We start from the raw sequence: 1,656 nt of genomic DNA, 5'->3' as shown, positions 1-1,656 counted from the left end.
GTATCGTTTTTAAAAACTTGCACTTTAAAACTAGTTTTCAAAAGTTTGCATTTTTAGACCACCAAAACGGCATTGTCATGTAAAGGAACAGCCAAAACATATAAAATGTTTTCCATTTTTAGTTGAAAGTGGCGTTGAGTTTGTTTTTGGCCCTTTTTTTTCATTAAAGCCATACAAAAAACATCTCAAATATTAATAGCCCACCCCTTCCTCTTTATAGAGAGGGAAGAAGTGCGTGCGGACCCCAAAGAGCCAGCGCGGGATGCGTTTTGAACTGTCCGGATGCCAGAGCGTCAGGCTGTATAAGCCGAAGTTCTGCGGAGTGTGTACGGATGGCCGCTGCTGTACGCCTCACGCCACCGTCACGGCCGAGGTGGAGTTCCGCTGTCCTGAGGGAGACTCCTTCAGGAAGAAGATGATGTTCATTAAGACCTGCTCCTGTCATCACGACTGCCCTCGTGAGAACGATATCTTCCTCGCCTCAAACTCACGGAGAATGATCGGGGACTATGATAATGACATGTGAGGAGCTGTCCGGTGTAACACACACACACTGATGATCAAGCACATGTGCACATGAGGCAGCTCCGTGTTTTACTGGACCCTGAAATTCTCACGTCACGTGAGCAAAAAAATAAAAAGAGAGAGAGAATGTTTGACATGAAGTGGGCATTGATAATGGCCCCGCAAACTTTTCTTCTCTTGTTTTGTATTTTGTGAAGCTCTGAAGTCATCTGGCTGTTTAACTGGTCCTGCTATAGCAGACCTAAAGCACTGAGAACTTTGTTAATAGAATAGTTTACTCAGAAATTACAGTTCTGTTATCATTTACTCGACTGCATGTTGTTTCAAACTTATAAACGCTTTTTTTTTGGAACGTAAAAAGAGAGTTTTTGGAGAATCTTTACACAGCTCTTTTCCATACAATGAAAATTCATACCACATCTGTAAAGCTCAGAAAAAGGAGCACAAAAAGCACCACAGAACCAAAACCGAACTATAGTCCATACCAGTGTTTCACTGTATTCCAGATTCTGAATCCATGCTATAATTTGTTATAAGGAACAGACTAAAATTAAAATCGATAACAATTTGGTCACTATACACTGTCATTGTATAAAAAAGCTGCATGAAGATTCTTTAAAAATTCTCCTTTTGGCATGATTTTGGAATAGTCTGAGGTTAAGCAATTACATATATTGATGATTTTTGGTTATTTTTGGGTAAACTATTCCTTTAAGACATTGTGGACATGAAGTACTTAATTAAATAATTCATATAATGAGTTAATTTCAAGAACGTTTTCCTCAATACAGGAATAGACTGAAATGACAATAATGTAATCATACACTTGATATGTATTGTTTCGTTTAATTTGTCAATTGGGTTATCATTATTTACGATTACTTTTTACCTTACAACAAGGAATAATATTTAACAACTGACCTTAATAATTTTATATCTAATTGAACCCAATCTGTCAAGTATGAAAATCACTAATGAGTCCCAAAGTATTTTGGGAAGAAAACACTCCAACAAATGAGGCTCAGATAATGAGATACTGCTATGTTGTTTACTGTTTATTTAATAGGAAATGAATGGAAAGGAATTGAACAATGACGAATACACCTTGTGTAAATACTGTAAGAAGACCGT

At 37.3% G+C, this 1,656-nt stretch overlaps 1 protein-coding gene across 1 annotated transcript in view; it reads left to right on the top strand.

The window, feature by feature from the left end:
* The window catches only part of LOC107578025 (connective tissue growth factor-like), a 3,802-nt gene extending 2,897 nt beyond the window's left edge, over nucleotides 1–905 (top strand). Inside the window, exon 5 of the mRNA XM_016264032.1 lies at nucleotides 221–905. Within this exon, the coding sequence (XP_016119518.1) occupies nucleotides 221–526 (306 nt within the window). The 3' untranslated portion in view covers nucleotides 527–905. The remainder of the gene's footprint in view (nucleotides 1–220) is intronic.
* Nucleotides 906–1,656: the final 751 nt, after the last annotated feature.

This window comes from Sinocyclocheilus grahami, unplaced genomic scaffold (assembly GCF_001515645.1).
Source record: "Sinocyclocheilus grahami isolate Dianchi unplaced genomic scaffold, SAMN03320097.WGS_v1.1 scaffold8374.1, whole genome shotgun sequence".
NCBI lineage: Eukaryota > Metazoa > Chordata > Actinopteri > Cypriniformes > Cyprinidae > Sinocyclocheilus > Sinocyclocheilus grahami.
This window is presented reverse-complemented; position numbering and strand designations above follow the sequence as displayed.